Genomic DNA, 18,162 nt, shown 5'->3' with positions numbered 1-18,162 from the left:
CTGCAGATCTCACGAGCCAATAAACAGAAAAAGGCAACAGAAAGGAGATTATTGTTAATTAGCAGAGTTGTTCTCATGTTGTAATTAACACTCTGTTTGGATCATTGTTACCCATTATTTCATAATGTACTATACTGTATAATAAATACAATGTTTGGCTAGACTGTATTGTTTGTTATTGTTTAATAACATTTTTATTGTTTAGTTTGACTGTATCGTACTGTATTGTAATTTATAAATTTACTAAAATATCATTAATTATTCTAGGATAAGAGGTTTGACTGGAATTAAATAATATAGGGTAAAGGGTAAAAAAGTATTATGAAATATTATGCCATGATATAATTGAAAAAATAAATTAAGTAACAATGGAAACACATCAAATCGGTTGATATATACCTTTATTAAGTAATTAATTTGATAAGGAGAATTATAAATAAAAAATAAAAAATAAAGAAGCAAAAATTTTGTTGGATGTCCTACTTAAACATTGATGTTTAACTTTAGATATTAAAATCCACTAGTTGATTCTTGAAGAAGACAAAATGTGTGTATTAAATTTTAAATGTCTAAACTAAAATTAATCATCTAAATGGAATTAATATTAAAATATCATAAAATCAGCTCATACAAAGTTATTTTATGTTCAATTCCTGAATTTTTGAACAAGTTCGACATGCTAATAATTTTTAAGCTATATTTTGACACCTACTAGTCTACTACGATCATAGATTCATAAGTACTCTCCATTGGTTCGGATTGAGAAGGGTGACCTTTAAAATTGAATTTTTTTTACAAGGTGTATTGATGTTCAGCCTTGATGAACACAACAAATTTGATAATTCGATATGACTTGCAAACAATTTAAATTCAATTTAATAAATATTGTATTTAAAGTTATGATCTCATCAGGAATAATGATTTTTCATCTTCTTCTTTTGAGTCTGTAGTGTTTGGAATCTATTGCTTCTCTATTTTTGTTGAAGAACGGTGCTTGTGTTTGTAGAGATGCCCGCCCATAGGGCCCCACCTGCTTTATCCAAAAATTGCTCACTAACTAGTCGAACTAGCTGGACCCCACCACGAGATACACGACAATCGTATATATTAAATCGATAACTTTCAAACAAAAGAAGTTGCTCATCGGAAACCGAAAAAAGTGAAAAATGTGATTGGCCAAATTAGGACAAAGAAAGTCCTCCGACCTGATCGAAGTACCAAAAACTTTTGAGTACACCTCCACACTACATAACTTAAATACCTTAAAATTAGAATCAACCCACTATTAGTGTCATAATCCTCATTAGAAAGCTATTTATTTATTTGAGAACTCCTAATATTTGATATCTTTATTTACTTGAAATAATTTATTTTCATTTCTCACGTAATTCAATTAAAATGATATCCTACATATACTTTCCCATCTTGTAAGATAGTCTGTTTTTCTTTTCGATATTTTAAATTACCAAAATAAGTAAAATACAGGTTATTTCCAATTTTAAATTGCTGTACGCGAATGATAACCAACATTTGATAATTAAATTAATTACACAAAAATAGTTACGTATTTCCTAATTTTAAAAAAACTATTTTTATTTACTAGTCCACTATATTTACTTTTTTATTTGTTCACGTAATAAATGGAAAGTAGCAAAAGCCAATTAGGCATCATTCATATTCATGCACCAAGTTTGTTTATTTTTGGATAGTCCTACCTACCCACTAAGAACTTTTTTTTTAGTTTTTATCTTATTTTAATATTAAAATTCGATTAAATTCATATTTAAACAAGATTTATTTTTGATATATCAATACAAAAATTCAAACTCAAAATTTCTCTCCGTAATCAATTTTGGTGACATTATTTTATTGTTTAACTATAAATGGGGGTGGGTTATCATGTCCAATAGAGTAAAATATGTGTGAATTATCTACTTGGGTTTTTAGACTCTTGCCTATCACCTTTTTTTTTTTTTTCTTTTTTCAAATATCTCTTTCATAATTTATAGTTGCCAAAACAATATTTCTCAATTTATGTGAATTCTTTTATCAATGTTTGTACGTTTTAAAATATTTATACAATTTTCAAATAAAACTATTAACAAATTGAATTGTAAATTTCTGATGTGATGCTCTATAGAAACTTTCCAAATAAAAAATCGAATGAATTTCTTTTGCGCATATTTCAATAAATAGACTATTTAATTGTTACTTTAACATTTTTTTATTATATACATTAAAAATTAATATTTCTTAAATTGATACTCTATTTTTTAAAAATTATATTACCATACTAAAAAGAGACTGAAAATGCAAAGCTAAATAGGAATATCCGTACACACGTTATTACGCAATCAGATTTCCAAAGATTATAAAATCTGGACATTCTGGTAAATATCACCTCTTCTGAGGTCAAATGAATTCCACTCACCTAACCTCTCTTTACTTTAACCAGCCCTTAACCCAAGGTAAACTCAAGTTGTTGAGCAAAATGACAATAAAAATTTAAAAGAATCCATACATACAAATTAAAAAAATAATGTAATCAGTTTCAAAATAGTTATCACGTTTCATTTTTTAAAATTAATTTAATTAATTATTAATATAAAATTAAATTAAAAATTTAGATATTTTAAAATTATACAAAAGTATAATAAATTGCAAATTTTCTCTATCAATATGATGAATATATACAATATTTATATTATTTGACTCTTTAAAAAAATTGTAATAAATATTTTGAACAAGAAATCTCTTATAGCGTTCACACACAAGTACTTGTAATGTAACAATATAGTCTGACTATAGAAAAATAATCACATTAATTATAAAGGTATTTATTTAAATAATAATGATATCTATTTATTATGATATGATAAAATAATTAGTACTTATTAGTATGCTATAACAGGTTAAACTACCATTTTTTAAACTTTGAATTTCACACACTTAATAGTCATTGTACAATTTTCATTTTTCATTTATATTACCTCTTCGTATGATTTTTTTATTTGATAATCATGATATATATATGTGTCAATTTACACGTATATTAATCAATTTTATAAATTATCTGCTATCTCTTATTGATATTAATAGAATTCATTAAAACTTATAGATAAATAGAAAACTCTTTTAGGGCAATATAATTTACAAAATATTGCAAATTTTCACAAAATTGAAGATTTTTTTTTTTTTTTTCAAATCTCAAAAATTGTTTTGGTCATTTTAATTTAAGAGGAGGAGTAAAAAACAAAAAAGGAGAAATTAGAAAAAAGGCAAAAAGGGGAAGCCCCACATAGAAATAACAGCTGTTAGGGCTTGGACTAAAAATGCAAACTGCGTGAAAATTCACACACACACACCAGACAGCATATATAGAGAGAGATTCCGGCAACTTCGGAAGATCGCCGGCGACTTTTCCGATCTTATCATAGGCCCACAGATTCGCGCCAAAATCCATTCACCATTACCCTCTGCAAAATTCTCGGTTGCTTTTTTTATCAAGAAAATAAGGAAATTATACATACAGGAAAAAAAAAAAGAGCGAAATTTTTTTATAGATAAAGTACAGTTGTGTGGGACAGAGAGGTGTAGAGAGTGGTGAGGTAAGGGGGATAGGTGGTTGATTTGAACCTTGGGGATCGGAAAGTGGGAAATCTTGGGTTTTAGGAAACTACAGGGGTTTCCACTGAAATTAATGTTTCATTACTTATTTTCTTGATGATGGGGTTCTGAAATTAATCAATTAAATTTCAGGTGAGTTGCAACATTTTTGGAGGAAATAGATTCTTTTGGTGAATTTTTAAGGGTGCATGCAATCTGGGGGTGGAGCTCAGCAAGGTGGTGTCGCCGGCGCCGGTGGTGGACATGGGCGGAACACGGCGGCATCAGCCTCAGCTTCTCCAACATCATCTTCTTCTGCATCTCATATGGGGTTGGATCAACAGCAGCTGCATCAACAGCACCAACGGCAGGTTAGGGTTAACAACTTTTTTCTGAATTTTACTTGTGCTTTTGAGGAAGAGAGGGTGTTTCAAGTGGCATTCTGTTTTTTTTCTGAAGTAGGATTGATGTTTGTTATTCTATTTTGGAAGTGGGTCTTGGATTTGACATCAAGTTCTTTTTTTGTATGATGTTGTTCAACATTTGGTTTGAAGTGACATGAATTTGCTTGCTATGTGAAAGACAATCTTTTTCTTGTTCAATTAGCACTGAGATGCCAGCTGCTTAACTACTTAAGCTTTGGAAGTATGAGGATTTTGAAAATCTTGGCTTGATGGAGAGAGTGATTTGCTTTTTGTAAGAAAGAGCAATTTTTTGTGCTGAAAAATGTATTAGCGCATGTTGATTTTTAGAGTTATCCAAAATTCACTTTTCATAGAATCAACTGTGTATCTTAGTCTGCCCTCTAGTGGAAGTGTTAAGTTCCACCAAGTACGTGTTGTCTAGCATGTTATGATTCCTACTTTTCCTTTTCTTGATAAAGATATAGTTACCACCTTTTCTTCCTTATTTTAAGTGCTCGACTCTGCCAGGTCTTTAATATTTTAACCTTGACCTGTTCAAAAGGTTTATATTTCCAACACTATTGGAAGTTTATGTGATTCTTAGCTGCAATGATGTCCTCAACTCATACCAGATTAATTGTCCTTGCTTAGGTTATGGAATGCAATCTTCTATTTCGTCCATAAATATGACACATTTTGTCCATGTGATTCTTAACTGCAATGATGTTCTCAACTCATACCAGATTAATTGTCATTGCTTAGGTTATGGAATGCAATCTTCTATTTCGTCCATACATAGGACACATTTTGTCCACATTTGATACTAAATGATAACTCTAAAAAGTTGTAATTGTCCTCATGTCTAAAATTTTACTGTATTTGATTTCTGAGTTGATTATCCTTAACAGGAAACACATTTATTAAAAGTGAACTGAAGAAGATGAATTACAGCACAGGACGAAATAAGATGTTGCTTAACGAAACTACAGGATTTTTGTCCATTATGTGCATAGAATGCTGCAAATTTCCCCAGAAAATCTTTCATGCTTTTGACTGGCAGTATTTGATCTTCAACATTGATCAACTTTGTCAGTCATACCAGTTTCTCTCGAATTTCTTGTATGCTTTCTTGTTATAATATTTTTCCATGTACTTTTGTTGCTTTGTTTGCTTCCTACTAGTGATGTCTGGAGAGATGGTTGTTCCTTTCTTTTTTTTTGAAATAATAGTTTACCAGGTATGTTTTCAAATAAAGTGTCAAGACTTGTTATGTTGAATCATGATAGCTGCTCATTTCAAACTGATGTGGGTTTAATCTTAGTGTCTTATTATGTTTCCTTACTCAAAATATCGTAGTGGCTTATTGTCTACAATAAGGAAGCACAATAATCTAACCTTCTTTTATAAATAACTTTGACATATCACTTATTGGATATTCATTTTGTAGTCATTACAACAACAGTTACTTAGAAGGCCTGAAGGAAATGAAGCTATTCTGGCCTTCCAGACTGGCAGTCCCCATGGAATTTTAGGTGGGGGTAATTTTGTTGGACCGTCTGGATCCATGCAGCTGCCTCAGCAGTCGAGGAGGTATATTGAACAGCATGATTCTCCCACCATTCGAGAGGATGGTCAGAACAGGAGCCAGGGCTTTGAGCAACCGATGTTGACTCCTGTCCAACAGGCATACCTGCAGTACGCTTTCCAGGCTGCACAACAGAAGTCAGCTCTTGGGATGCAACATCAGCAGCAAATGAAAATGGGAATATTAGGCCCTTCTGCAAAGGACCAAGATTCTAGAATTGCTAATATGAAAATTCAGGAACTTGTTGCCATGCAAGCACCGAACCAGGCCCAAGCATCATCATCAAAGATATCCTCAGAGCAACATTTCTCTCGTAGCGAGAAACAATCAGACCAGGGGCAGCAGTTCATGACCGATCAGAGGCCAGACCCAAAGCTTCCTTCCCAGCCAACATTGCTTGGCCAAACGGTAGCTATGAAGCCCATGCAGGCACCACCATCTCAGCAAAGCATGGCGAACATGGCGAGTAACTCTCTTGCTATGGCTGCACAGATGCAGGCAATGCAGGCAATGCAGGCAATGCAAGCGCTGGCTTATGAACGTAATGTTGATCTGTCACTACCTGCAAATGCTAACATTATGCAACAGCTAATTCCACTCATGCAGTCCAGAATGATTGCCCAGCAGAAAGTGCCTGAAAACAATGTGCCTGTTCAATCTTCATCAGGTCATATGCCAAAGCAGCAAGTTTCATCACCTCAAGTTGCAAATGACAGTTCGCCCCATGCTCATTCTTCAAGTGATTTGTCGGGGTCAAGTTCTGCTAAAACTAGGCAGGCTGTTTCAACTGGTCCTCTCGCTGCGTCTCATAGCGTAGCTTCAATTAATAACCCAAATAATATTCCTCAGCAGCAGTTTTCTGCTCATGGCAGAGAGAACAATTTGCCTCCTAGACAACCAATTATGGCTAGCAGTGGATTACCTCCGATGCATTACCCACAGTCATCTGTAAACCCAAACCAGGGTGTGGATAACACCTCGCTGCCTAAACCCACCTCTAATGCCCAAGAAACCTTGCAGATGCAGTATGCCAGGCAGTTGAGTCGACCTTCACCACATTCTGCAGCTTCTTCTCCAGATGGGAACTTGGGGAATCCCCTTATGTCTCAGGGTGGAAATGTCCGTCAGGTGCAACCACAACTGGGTTTCAGTAAGCAGCAACTGCATGTTCTTAAAGCCCAAATACTTGCATTTAGACGTATAAAGGTTTGTCCATTAGTGTACCTGTCAGGTTTACATACTTTGCTTTCCCTTGTTCAAAATACTCAAGTCTGTTTTTATTAAATATATCTTGATCTTCTTTTTCTTGCTTGTAGAAAGGAGATGGGACATTACCACGTGAATTACTCCAAGCTATAATTCCGCCACCTCTGGATGTGCAAATGCAGCAAACATTTCCTCCTGGTGGTACAGTAAGTGGTACAGTCAATCAGGAGAAAACATCAGGAAAAGGTTCAGAAGATAACAGAAGACCCCCGGAACCAAGTGAGAAGGGTCCTCAGCTTGTAGTACCATCTAATGGACCGAATGGTTCAAAGGAGGAGGTCACAAGAGAGGAGAGTACAGCTGCCGCAACCGCACCTGTGCCAGGTAGCACAACTGAGACAAAGGAGAATGCATCAGTGGTTCTTCCTGGAAAAGAGGAGCAGCGTATCATGGGACATGCTGGTAAATCTGAGCAGGATGCTGATCATGCTATGAAGAATACTCCTAGCAGAGGTGATATTGCACCAGATAGGGGTAAAGCTGTTGCATCACAAGTTACTGGTTCTGATACTACTCAGGCGAAAAAACCTATGCAGTCTAGTGCTACTCAACAAAAAGATACGGGCCCAGCTCGGAAGTATCATGGACCATTATTCGATTTTCCTTTCTTCACTCGAAAGCATGATGGTTTTGGACCATCCATGATGATGAACAACAACAATAATTTAACATTGGGTTATGATATCAAGGATCTTCTAATGGAGGAAGGCTCAGAATTTCACAAGAGAAAAAGGGAGGAAAGTATAAAGAAGATTGGTGACATACTAGCTATTAATTTAGAGAGGAAAAGGATTAGACCAGATCTTGTTCTAAGATTGCAAATAGAAGAAAAGAAACTCCGACTTGCTGGTATACAGGCACGAATGAGGGATGAGATTGACCAACAACAGCAGGAAATAATGGCAATGCCTGATAGACATTACCGAAAATTTGTAAGGCTATGCGAGCGTCAACGTCAGGATCTATCTAGGCAAGTGCAGGCCTCCCAGAAAGCTAGCAGAGAAAAACAATTAAAATTAATTTTTCAATGGCGTAAGAAGCTTCTTGAGGCTCATTGGGCAATACGTGATGCTCGAACTGCACGCAACAGGGGAGTAGCTAAGTATCATGAGAGGATGTTGAGGGAGTTCTCAAAGAAAAAGGATGATAACCGGAATGAAAGAATGGAGGCGTTGAAGAATAATGATGTTGAGAGATACAGGGAGATGTTGCTAGAGCAGCAGACCAACGTTCCTGGTGATGGTGCTGAGAGATATGCCGTTCTTTCATCATTTTTGAGTCAGACAGAAGAGTATCTTCATAAATTGGGAGGTAAAATTACAGCCACAAAAAAACAGCAGGAGGTTGACGAGGCTGCAAATGCTGCTGCAGTTGCTGCACGTGCACAGGTACTTCTCTTCCCCTTGCCTTGTGCAATCGCCTGGCTCAAGTTTTTTGGCATGTGTTACGAATTGCTATACTTTGGGAAAAGGTCGTTGGTGCAATTTTACGGGTAACATTGGGCAAGGCAGGAGTGACCAGATGCCTTTTCCGCTACTGGTATCTTATATATGTTATGAGCAACAAGAATAAAACCAAAGTTTGTCTTTCAACTACACTCTTAATTTGAACATATGGACCTGCTGTTGTACCGGATTTGCTTGATAAACTTCCATTCCCTAGTTGCTGACCGTTTTATTTGCATTCATTCATATATTTCTCCGTGATAACAGGGCCTCTCTGAAGAAGAAGTAAGAGCTGCAGCAGCCTGTGCTCGGGAGGAAGTCATGATTAGGAATCGTTTCTCTGAAATGAATGCACCCAGAGATGGTTCATCAGTTAACAAGTAACTCATTTTCTTTCCTTAGTACACACTGTTTAATTTGGATCCCTCTCTTAGATTTTGGCATTTGGGGACATATCTGGATGTGAGACATTCTGTTCGGCGGTTGATGATTTGTTGCGGATAAGTTCAGTTTGCTCTTGAATAGTAGCTGAGCGGTCCTAGGTTATGTGGAAGAAAATTAGTTATCTGGTCGCTGTTCATTTTGTCATTGGCATTGTGGTTGCTTACATCTAGGATATCCATCACTTATCTTAACTGACTATACTTGTCTTTAACATTCTATGCAGTGTCATTGTTTAGGTGCATTAACTCTGTACACTTTAAATGTCTCCAGGTATTACCATCTTGCCCATGCTGTGAATGAAAGGGTTATCAAGCAGCCTTCCATGTTAAGAGCTGGAACTTTGCGAGACTATCAGCTTGTAAGTTGTAAATTTCAATACATGCATAAAAGGATTGGCTTCATTTTCTTAGTTTCAGTATCTCACTTTGTGCTTTTACGTGAGATAAAAAAAAAATTGTATTGAAATGTTACAGGTTGGGTTGCAGTGGATGCTTTCTTTGTATAATAATAAGCTAAATGGTATATTGGCTGATGAGATGGGTCTGGGGAAGACTGTGCAGGTGTGAATATTTCTACCCTTTCATCCAATCTTGTGTCCTGCTTTTCTCTGTTAGTTGGATCCTTATAACTATGAGTGTGTCAAAAGCATGAAAAAGAAGTTGAACATAATTGAACAACATGCTAAATTTGAAACAGAAGGAAAACATATTATTTTACCCATCTTCAGGGTGCTACATTTTTAGCAGATAGTCAGTAGCTTGTGGGATAGTGATATGCGTCTGATCCTCATTCTCTGTCTCAACAGGTTATGGCATTAATTGCTTATTTGATGGAATTCAAACAAAACTATGGACCACATCTTATAATTGTGCCTAATGCAGTTCTAGTTAATTGGAAGGTTGGTAATCAATTGCTGTTGATAGTGTGTGCCTTTCTGGTTTCCCTTTGTGCTTACTCATTTTATATTTCTAGAGTGAGTTTCTCAATTGGCTTCCATCTGCGTCCTGCATTTTCTATGTTGGTGGAAAGGATCAAAGATCGAAGTTATTTTCGCAGGTAAGATGCATTCATGCTGATGAAATTTAACCGGTTTAAGTTGTTGAATTTGGTATTGAAGATTCTATATGCTGCTTCCACATCTTGTAGGAAGTTTGTGCGATGAAGTTTAATGTTCTTGTCACTACGTACGAGTTCATCATGTATGATCGTGCTAAACTTTCAAAAGTCGATTGGAAGTATATAATAATTGATGAAGCACAACGTATGAAGGACAGGGAATCAGTTCTTGCTCGCGATCTTGACAGATATCGATGCCAAAGGCGTTTGCTTCTCACAGGGACACCATTGCAGGTGCATTGCGTCTATCATTGCTTATGTTCAGATATTTGTCTTCTGCTTATGTTTGGATCTGCATTATTGCCATAAGTATTGCCTATGTCCTACCTTTGAGTAGGCTATGCTAGGTTCAAATGCTAACAAAACTATTCAAGCCTGAGCGCAGTTGCTCAATTGTTCTGAAAACTTGCACATATAGAATGGTACATCTTTTGAATTCAGTCATATGCTTCTCCATTGGGATTTAATTGGTTGTTATTGGGTTTCCAGTCTTGATAAGTTTGTGAACCTTTTTGGAAGGAAAATTGTGGTCCAGCAATATTATTGTGTACGATCACAATTCATCATTGAGACATAATACATCTTAAGGAAAGACCCCTGTATGAATGTTTAAGTGTCCTGTTTTAGTAGTGACCTTAGTTTTTTTCTCCATATGATATTAAACATTGTTCAGTGGTTGCATCTGGGTGCTAAATTTCCTTGTAACCACATGAACTCTTCCTTACTTATCTCATCTTGCCTATGAATTAGCATAAGAAACTTTGTTAATGTGTTTGATGCAGAATGATCTGAAGGAATTGTGGTCACTTCTAAATCTACTGCTTCCAGAAGTATTTGATAATCGGAAAGCATTTCATGATTGGTTCTCTAAGCCCTTTCAGAAAGAAGGTCCGACACACAATGCTGAAGATGACTGGCTTGAGACTGAGAAGAAGGTCATTGTTATCCATCGACTTCACCAAATTCTTGAGCCTTTCATGCTCAGGCGTCGTGTTGAAGATGTTGAAGGTTCACTTCCACCCAAGGTATACTTTCATGGTTGTCCTTATAAAACTTTGATGTAGGACCTCCTCTCTAATGACTACTTCAACTGCAGGTCTCAGTTGTCTTAAGATGCAGAATGTCAGGTTTTCAGAGCGCTGTTTATGATTGGATCAAGTCTACTGGTACACTTAGAGTTGACCCTGAAGATGAGAAGCGAAGGGCTGAAAAAAATCCAAATTACCAGCCTAAAACATATAAAGTTTTAAATAACAGATGTATGGAACTTCGGAAAACTTGCAACCATCCTTTGCTTAACTATCCATATCTCAATGTTACAAAGGACTTCCTTGTTAAATCATGTGGGAAATTGTGGATTCTTGATCGGATATTAATTAAACTTCAAAGAGCAGGGCACAGGGTGCTTCTTTTCAGTACCATGACAAAGCTGCTTGATATCTTGGAGGAGCATTTGCAGTGGCGACGACTCGTCTATAGAAGAATTGACGGGACAACAAGCCTAGAGGACCGTGAATCAGCTATTGTGGATTTTAATAGTCCAGATACTGATTGCTTTATCTTCTTGCTAAGCATTCGTGCTGCTGGTCGTGGATTAAATCTGCAGACTGCGGATACTGTCATCATCTATGATCCTGATCCAAACCCCAAAAATGAGGAACAGGCAGTTGCAAGAGCCCATCGTATAGGGCAGAAGAGAGAAGTTAAAGTCATTTACTTGGAGGCAGTTGTGGACAAAATTGCAAGTCATCAGAAAGAGGATGAATACCGTGGAGGCGTAGTTGATTCTGATGATGACCTCGCAGGCAAGGACCGCTATATGGGATCTATTGAGAGTCTCATTCGGAACAACATTCAACAGTATAAGATTGATATGGCTGATGAAGTTATTAATGCTGGGCGTTTTGACCAAAGGACTACACATGAAGAGCGACGTTTGACTTTAGAGACATTATTACATGACGAGGAGAGATATCAGGAGACACTTCATGATGTTCCCTCTCTTCAGGAGGTAAATCGCATGATTGCTAGGAGTGAAGAAGAGGTAGAACAATTTGATCAAATGGATGAAGAATATGATTGGGAAGAGGAGATGACTAGATATGACCAGGTTCCGAAGTGGCTTCGTGCTACCAGTAAGGATGTTAATACAGCCATAGCCAATCTAGCAAAAAAGCCCTCAAAGAATGTCTTATTCAGTAGTGGTGTTGGTGTGGACTCCAGTGGATTAGCTCCTGAATCTGAGAAGAGAAGGGGGCGGCCCAAAGGTAAGAAGGTTCCTATTTACACAGAATTGGATGATGACAACGGAGAGTTCTCTGAAGCAAGTTCTGGGGAGAGGAATGGATATTCAGCCCATGAAGAAGGTGAAATTGGGGAATTTGAAGATGATGAATTTAGTGGTGCAGTTGGCGTTACACCAGTTAACAAAGACCAGTCAGAAGAAGATGGTCCCAGTTTTGCTGATAGATATGAATACCACCAAGGTCCACAAGGTGCTATAAAGACTCGTGTACCCGATCAAGTGGGTTCATCAGGATCATCTTCAGACAACCAAAGGCCGACACAAATAGTATCATCGTCTGTGTCATCTCAGCAGAAATTTGGATCTCTTTCTGCATTAGATGCCAGGCCCAGTTCTCGGGCCAAAAGGATGGTGGGAAGATTCATTCCCCTTTTTTCTTCTTTAAAGGTGTACACCCAGTCCTCATAACACTTAATAACTTCCATATTTTCCATCTTTAAATTTCAGGCAGATGAATTAGAGGAAGGAGAAATTGCAGTATCTGGAGACTCACATGTGGATCTCCAGCAATCTGGTAGTTGGATTCAAGATCGTGATGAAGGTGAAGACGAACAGGTGTTGCAACCCAAAATAAAAAGGAAACGCAGTTTGAGGGTTCGACCAAGGCATGCTGTAGAAAGGCCAGAAGAGATGCTCATTGAGAAGCCAGCTGTGCAGCGTGGAGATTCTTCTCAGATGGCATTTCAAGGGGATCGTAAATATGATCTCCAAATGAGAAATGATCGTGGACACAAAGCGCATGCAGGGCCTAGTGGTCCAAAGATTAGTCAAAATGATGCATCCTTTAAGAGTAAGCGAAGCATACCTTCAAGGAAATCATCTTCTAATTCAGTGAAGATGCATGATTCAGGAAAACCTGGAAAAGTCAATCGCTTGTCCCCCGATGATGCTTTTGAACCCACAAGGGAAAGTTGGGATAATAAGCTCATGAATGCCAGCGGGACTTATAGTGGAGGGACTAAGATGTCTGAGGTCATTCAAAGAAAGGTAAAATGTAAAAACACTTGGAAAGAAGTAATTCCTCTGTTACTTAAGTTTAAACTACTTTTTATTGGATTAATTTATGGATACTGCATCTATACTGTAGTTAGGAAGAAGAAATCGGTTGTGTGGCACATATTGTTATAGGTTCTTTATACAAGTACCTGCACTTAAATTTTCTTTATTCAAATGAGTATTAGAGCTGAAAGGATACCGAAGATTCATTTAGCCAACTGTGATTAGATTGGGATTGAGGCCTAATTGATTGATTAATCTAAAATCTAAATGATTGACTTGTATTATATACCTTTCTAGTTGAAAGTTTATACCTGCAATCTATGATCAGTTTCCTATTATCTGAATATTTAACAAGGCGACAGCCTTGGCAAATACATGCTTGATTAGGTTAGGACTATATTTTTTTCCCTCAGTAATTATGGTTGGATGGTTGCCTTTAACTTACTTAAACACAATGGTGGACTGGTTCAGAGTAGTGTTAATCAACTACGCCTCAACCCCAAGCAAGTTGCGGTTCATTCTGTATCTGCTTGCATAAAGAAGAATAGAAGATACAATCCTCATGGCTGTGTGTCAATCTTTCCCTCTCTTGTGTTGCCGATATTATTCCTGACCTTGTGCATGTTTTTTTCCTTCTATTGGCTATTTGCAGTGCAAGACTGTCATTACCAAGCTCCAAAAGAAAATAGAGAAGGGAGGTCATCAAATAATTCCACTGCTACATGGTCTGTGGAAAAGAATTGGTAGTTCTGGTTGCATGGGTGGGTCAGAGGATAGTCCGTTTGGTTTACAGACAATTGATCTACGTGTTGATGAGTCTGAGTACAGCGGAGTGCTCGAATTTGTGTCTGATGTGCAGCTGATGTTAAAACGTGCAGTACAATACTTCGGTTTCTCACATGAGGTATGCACTGATTCTGCTCATTGTTACATAGTCATTATTGGCCATGTGTTCATATTCATCTTCATCTCCCCGACACTACCTTGGCAGAAAAGACATACAACTGCCAGTCTAAATCCTACCTCTACGCTCGTTTTCCTGATGTTTACTAAATCATTGAATAAGAATTATGTATAATGAACTGGCATCAACCAGTGAAAAGAGATCAGCATTGAGTGGTTCACCAATTATCACGTCATGCTCATACCCAGCTTCCTCCATGTTCTTTCTGTAATTTCTGTAATTTTTCTACTATTATGATCACAGGTGAGATCTGAAGCAAGGAAAGTACATGATCTTTTCTTTGACATCTTGAAGATAGAATTTCCGGAGACTGATTTTCGAGAAGCAAGGAATTCCATCTCTTTTGCTGGACCAGCAGCTTCTACTACACCCGGTGCGTCTTCACGGCTGATGCCTGTAGGTCAAAACAAGAGACACAAACTGATAAATGAAATGGAACCTGACTCTAGCCCACTGCTGAAGCCGCAGACACGTGGAACACTCCATGCCGGTGAAGATGCCAAGGCTAAGAGTCATGTGGCTCAAAGAGAAACAAGATTTGGTGGTAGCAGCAGCCGGGAGCTTAGCCAGCAGGATGATTCGCGCCCATTCACTCATCCCGGGGAGCTTGTTATTTGCAAAAAGAAAAGAAAAGATAGAGAGAAGTTGGGTTTGAAACCCGGGAGTAGTTCTGCTGGTCCTGTGTCACCACCTGGTGTCAGCCGCAGTATCAAAAGTCCTGGCTCGCTCCCAACTGCGAAGGAAGGGGGAAGGTTAAACCAGCAGACACCCCAACAGTTGAATGGCAGTGGTAGCAGCAGCTCTGTTGGCTGGGCAAACCCTGTGAAGAGATTGAGATCAGATTCTGCAAGAAGACGGCAAAGTCATTTATGATTATTGTTTTGTTAAAGGTGTACACTGTAATGCAAGTAGTAGCTGTACTGAGTGAGGTGCTGTGAATAACCGGCCCTTCGGATTTTCATACCTCCTGACCTGTGTACTTTCCCATTCCATCCCCAGCCTCACCTGTATGATAAATTTGCTTTTAAACATAGGTTTCTTAATGTCTACCATGAGCAACTGCTTGTCTGTGGTTATTTTCTCCTTCTCCATCCTCTAAATTCTATTTTTCAGAAATAGTTTTGAGTGCCAGATTATGAAAAGCTACCAAAAGGTGTTGGCCTTATTTACCTGCAGAACTCTTTTTGGGGGATTTAACATGTCTATTTCTAAATAGAGTTTAATGGACTCTCAGATGATCTATACATTCGATAGTCCTATACTTTGCCATACCTTACGACTTCTACCCTTCTAGGGATTTGTAGGATCATCCTACCAGATGCATGTACATGTCTATCAACTGATCAACTAGTCAGGTTGAAACTATGGGAACTTGAAGATGGACAATCAAGTAGGTGGATTGAACATTCCATAACGTTTCCTGAAGAACTAGTTAGATGTAACAGAGAAAGCTGGTCCAGTTTTGGCAACCTTCCAACAGGTGAGATACTGCTGGCTAAATCCTAAAGCTAATGATGATTCTAGTTTCCTTGTATGGTTTTTCCAATACCTTGTCTTGAAGTATACAACATCGACTCTCTTGAAGCTTTACTATGTATAAATCTCAAGCTGATGTTATATACATTGTCTCAAACGCCGGTTAGCCCGTGTTATATAGGATTGAAAGATGCATTGGATTCTGTAAAAGATATAGACATGGGTGTGTGAGGCACACGTGAACCTATCATGGTGTTGTTTAGTAGTACTACGAGCATTATTTTGTAGTACATATTTCTTTTTTAAAATAAAAAATAAAAAATAAAAAAATTGGAGATAGGAGAGGAGATTACAAGATAAGGAATCGAACTCTCACCAATAAGGTGAAAGTTCAGGTAGTCAATCAACTAAACTCATATGCCCCGTCAAGTAATCAACCAACTGAGTTCATATGTCCTGAAATGAATGACTGGATCAGAGTATGAGAATTAAAAGATGGAAATTTTTGGTGTGGTTTCAGACTTCAATGCAACATGGCTTCTGACAACAAATTGCATTTTATTCCTTTTTTTTAGAGAAGATATAGAATATTTCATCCAAGAGATGTATGAGCATGTTTGACAGGCCAAAAGTGCTTATTTAAAAAATGTGATGCGTTTGGCCAATTATTTGAGAGAAAATAAGTCCTTCTAGAAAGTAGCACAAGCTATATTTCAAAGACTAAATAAACATTTTGTAGGTACATATATTAAATGTCATGCCCCGAGACTATTCCCGAGACGCGGACACGGGATCTAGGACAACAAGTGATCCCAAGCTAACCCTGCTGGCATGATCATGAGCATACTAAATAAAAACTGAATAATAGAAATTGTGCGGAAGCTATAATCATAAATAAATCTAAAATGATGGGGAATACCCATATCCTATAACTGAGATATATGAAAAATGATGAGTTTAATACAAGGAAGATATTAACTCAATACTAAGTTGAATCTATCTATGTCTGAAAATAGCCTCTAACTGACTAGAAATGCTGGGACAGGCCCCAACTAAGTCTAGCAAATCTGAAACTAAAGGACTAAAAATACTGAAAAAAAACTTATGACTATTGTCCTCGGAGAATAAGGACTCACCGCTGATTCTGCTGAACTAGAGTTCGGGAACCGATCTAAGCGTAATCTGGATGTTGAGAACCTGAATCTACATCACGAGAAGATGTAGCGCACGTATGTGTCAGTACTTGAAAGGTACTGAGCATGCAGGATAGAGTAAAGTTGAAATAACATATAACTGAACAAAGCAAATAATTAATGACATAATCTGAACATGATATAGATACTGAATGCAGTGACCAACTTATAACATGCTGAAACTGAATACCGGATATATTGATAAATGGTCAATGCAATAGGATCTGACTGAATTGTGGGAGTTACTAATAACCGATAACTAAACCACATGAGCTAAATGTAGAGTCCGATGTATACGCCCTATCGAGAGGACCCAATATACCCTGCCAGAGGTATAGAGGCATGATGGCGTGATCACTGAAATGATGCCCACAGAGGGGACTTACAACCTACATGGCTAGTAGTTCTGGGACTATTTAGGTACGCTAAACTCTAGTTCAACTCGGTATTATGCTACTCCCAATGGATTAAGTAATGAACACATTATGACTGAATTTATGTAACTTACTGGATAGCTCAAATTGAACATGCAAACTGAGAATGCAACAATTAAACTGATATTGATGCATTAATAACTGAGGCATGTATAACTGAATAACTGAAATATCTGACCTAATCTGACTTGGATCATTCTAATAGCTAGGAACCTAATAATTCTAACATTCAATAAACCCTAGGTCTAGTCATAATAAAGGAATCAAGAAACTGACTGAAAACTCGGGACCTGATGGGCGAAAGGAACCCACTAGTGAAATCCCACATACCTAGTGACGAATTCCACGGAGAAATCTTTAGATTTCGGAGCTGGAACTGATGGAACCTTGCTGCGTTTTTGAACTAGGGCTCTTGTCTTCTCTTCTTCTCTTACGCTCTAATTTTCTAAGTTTTGATTAATGATTTGACTTAGGTAAGTTCTAGTTATGTTTCTAGGCTTAAACTGACTAAAACCTCATAATTTACTAATTTAGGGTCTAAACGACGTAGCTTAGGGGTCCAACGAAATAGGAAAAGACCAAAAGACCCCTGACTTAACTGTTGTCGGAGTGATCGACGGACGGGACCTACGGGCTGTAGGTCAATCTATGGTCCGTAGATTGAGGTCGTAGGTCGAGTCTGCCCGACAGGGCTTTACTAAAACGAGCATAACTTTTTACTCTGAGGTCGAATTTTAGCAAACTTGGCGGTGTTGGAAAGAGGATTCAATTATCTATCATATCATAGGTCATGGGACACATTATTCCTTTTGTGCTAAGAGTTATGACTATTTGAAGTTGACTCAATCACAATTTCATCTAATGGCTGATGACCCTGACCTATGGACCATGGATCGAATGACGATCCGTGCTGGTCGGCCGACGT

The 18,162-nt window shown here is 37.5% G+C and overlaps 1 protein-coding gene across 2 annotated transcripts; it reads left to right on the top strand.

The window, feature by feature from the left end:
* The first annotated feature begins 3,280 nt into the window (after positions 1-3,280).
* LOC125853393 (ATP-dependent helicase BRM) lies at positions 3,281-15,206 on the top strand. 2 transcript variants are annotated; one of them, XM_049533075.1, is made up of 15 exons: positions 3,281-3,490; positions 3,760-3,977; positions 5,458-6,801; positions 6,912-8,249; positions 8,574-8,686; positions 9,021-9,108; positions 9,224-9,310; positions 9,556-9,648; positions 9,723-9,806; positions 9,897-10,100; positions 10,649-10,891; positions 10,963-12,522; positions 12,619-13,158; positions 13,823-14,074; positions 14,378-15,206. In XM_049533075.1, exons 2-15 carry the CDS (start codon positions 3,816-3,818, stop codon positions 15,005-15,007), a joined length of 6,738 nt encoding a protein of 2,245 aa, XP_049389032.1. In that variant the 5' UTR covers positions 3,281-3,490; positions 3,760-3,815; the 3' UTR covers positions 15,008-15,206. The 2 variants fall into 2 exon arrangements, with proteins under 2 accessions (XP_049389032.1, XP_049389031.1); XM_049533074.1 differs by having other exon boundaries at positions 3,305-3,977.
* Positions 15,207-18,162: the final 2,956 nt, after the last annotated feature.

Source organism: Solanum stenotomum, chromosome 1 (genome assembly GCF_019186545.1).
Source record: "Solanum stenotomum isolate F172 chromosome 1, ASM1918654v1, whole genome shotgun sequence".
NCBI classification, from domain to species: domain Eukaryota; kingdom Viridiplantae; phylum Streptophyta; class Magnoliopsida; order Solanales; family Solanaceae; genus Solanum; species Solanum stenotomum.
The sequence above is the reverse complement of the archived record's forward strand: the minus strand, read 5'-3'. Positions and strand labels throughout refer to the sequence as shown.